The sequence below is a fragment of the Aplysia californica genome, unplaced genomic scaffold, assembly GCF_000002075.1.
Source record: "Aplysia californica isolate F4 #8 unplaced genomic scaffold, AplCal3.0 scaffold00337, whole genome shotgun sequence".
NCBI lineage: Eukaryota > Metazoa > Mollusca > Gastropoda > Aplysiida > Aplysiidae > Aplysia > Aplysia californica.
In genome coordinates, this window is record NW_004797607.1 from 752,030 (window position 1) to 753,818 (window position 1,789).

Genomic DNA, 1,789 nt, shown 5'->3' on the forward strand with positions numbered 1-1,789 from the left:
GAAAGAGAAGAAGAGGGCGGAGCGGGGGGAGGTGATGATGTACTTTCGAGAGGACCATGACAAATAAAAACCTGGTAAGAGGCATGAAGAAAAACCAAGTTCGCCAATATGAACTAAATCAAAAGCATTGAATGGCTGTCTGCTCTGCATTCAGAGTCTGGTAGAAACCCCCAAAAATGGCAGAAGTGGTAAAAAAGAACGGGGTGAGCTATAATGGTGGGTAGCGCTTGTTTCTTGCTGAGGTAGGGTTTTTTTTCCTTTTCAAAGTTTCAGTTAAGCCTTTCGTTCAGGCGAACTCATGCCTGCTGACCGACAATTGGGAAAATGAAGTTACATGATTCGAGGGAAAAAAAAAGAAAAGTGCATAATATAAACATGAGTGGTGACATATCAAACTACATATATCCATACACAATATGCCATTTTAGCAATAATAAACACTCGGTAATTCATTACAAAAATTATCTACCTAGTCATACATCCTAGGTCTATCGAACATAATAGTGATAATAATATTATTCTTATTGCGCTATCTGTTGCCTACATAACCATTGGTTGAGATGGATAGAAGTTTTGCTGGTTCCGGTGCTGTGTCTTCTTGTTCTTGTTTTTCTTGTGTTTTTTAGACCCATGCCCCCTCTCGCGACGGCGTCTGCTGGAGGTGCTAGACTGTCGATGCCCTCGGCTGTCATTAGGCCTTGTCGCTAGGAAGGCTTCCTTGAGAGCGCGCATGCGCCGACGTCTGTCTCTACGCCGACTGCCGCGTGTCCTAATATGACGTAATTGCCGTCTGCTTCTTCGAGTTCTGTAGGAATAAAGGTTCATACCGTTGCTGTTTCTCAATTTACAGAACTCAAAAACATGTACAAATCGACACACAGGCGATGCAGTCGCCTACTACAAGGCAAAAGTGCGCACAGAAAGTCGTTGAACTCATTTAAAACAAAATTAATTGAAAACACTACTACCCTAGGATACGGTATTGTGTCATAGCTTGTCCGCAGGTAAGCCTACTGCATCAAAGATAGAGCCTGTTATCTCTAAGTTTTCAGTCACACAAAAAGACGTCTCCTCGGATGATTGCACGTGAGCAATAAATAGTTAAAGCTTGATACCCGCAAACCACGAGATACTGGCACATGCTGACCAGCCTAGATAATGTTTCTTTGTTTGGGTAAAGAGAAGCACATCGACACGGTAATGGTCATTTAGAGCATAAAGGAAAGCAAGGCAGAAAGACAGAAACAATAGCCGTAAAGAAAATAAATAAAACTTGCCTGTGGCGACCTCTAACTTACCACCCAGAATTTTTAAAAACCCCACCAAGTAGCTCAAACCATGTGAACTGTGAACCGGCGTCTGTGGTGTACCGGTTAGCCGCTTCACAGTCGCACGCAGGATATCCGAATTCAAATCTTAGAGGGGATAAAAATTTTAATTGAGTATCTCGATCCTTCTGCTGGGATGTTGCGTCCCTCTCATCCCGGATTGGCTTTGGGGCCCAGGGTCAAACACATATTTTCAAAAATGACCACGTGATCTACCTGAGTCTCCTCCTCCGGCTCTCCTTCAACAAGAGTCTGAGGACGTCGTCGCCAGAGACCTTGCCCCACACGCCGACCACATAGCGTTCGATTCTGCTCTCGTCGCTGCCTCGGAGGATGCGGAAGTACCCAGACTCGCCCCACTCAGGTCCCCACGAGTTTGCGCATAGCTGGGGGAAAGAGTGGGAGGCGAGATCATGATGAGCACTAGAGTGTGCGTGTGTGTGTGTGTGTGTGTGTGTGTG

General features: G+C 45.3%; 1 protein-coding gene across 1 annotated transcript in view; it reads right to left on the bottom strand.

Annotated features, from left to right (window-relative positions):
• Positions 1-263: 263 nt before the first annotated feature.
• LOC101845014 (tubulointerstitial nephritis antigen-like) overlaps positions 264-1,789 on the bottom strand; it is a gene marked incomplete at its 5' end in the record, with an annotated part of 63,484 nt that continues 61,958 nt past the window's right edge. The window contains 2 exon segments of the mRNA XM_013085038.2: positions 264-805; positions 1,545-1,714. Coding sequence (XP_012940492.1) covers positions 541-805; positions 1,545-1,714 — 435 coding nt within the window.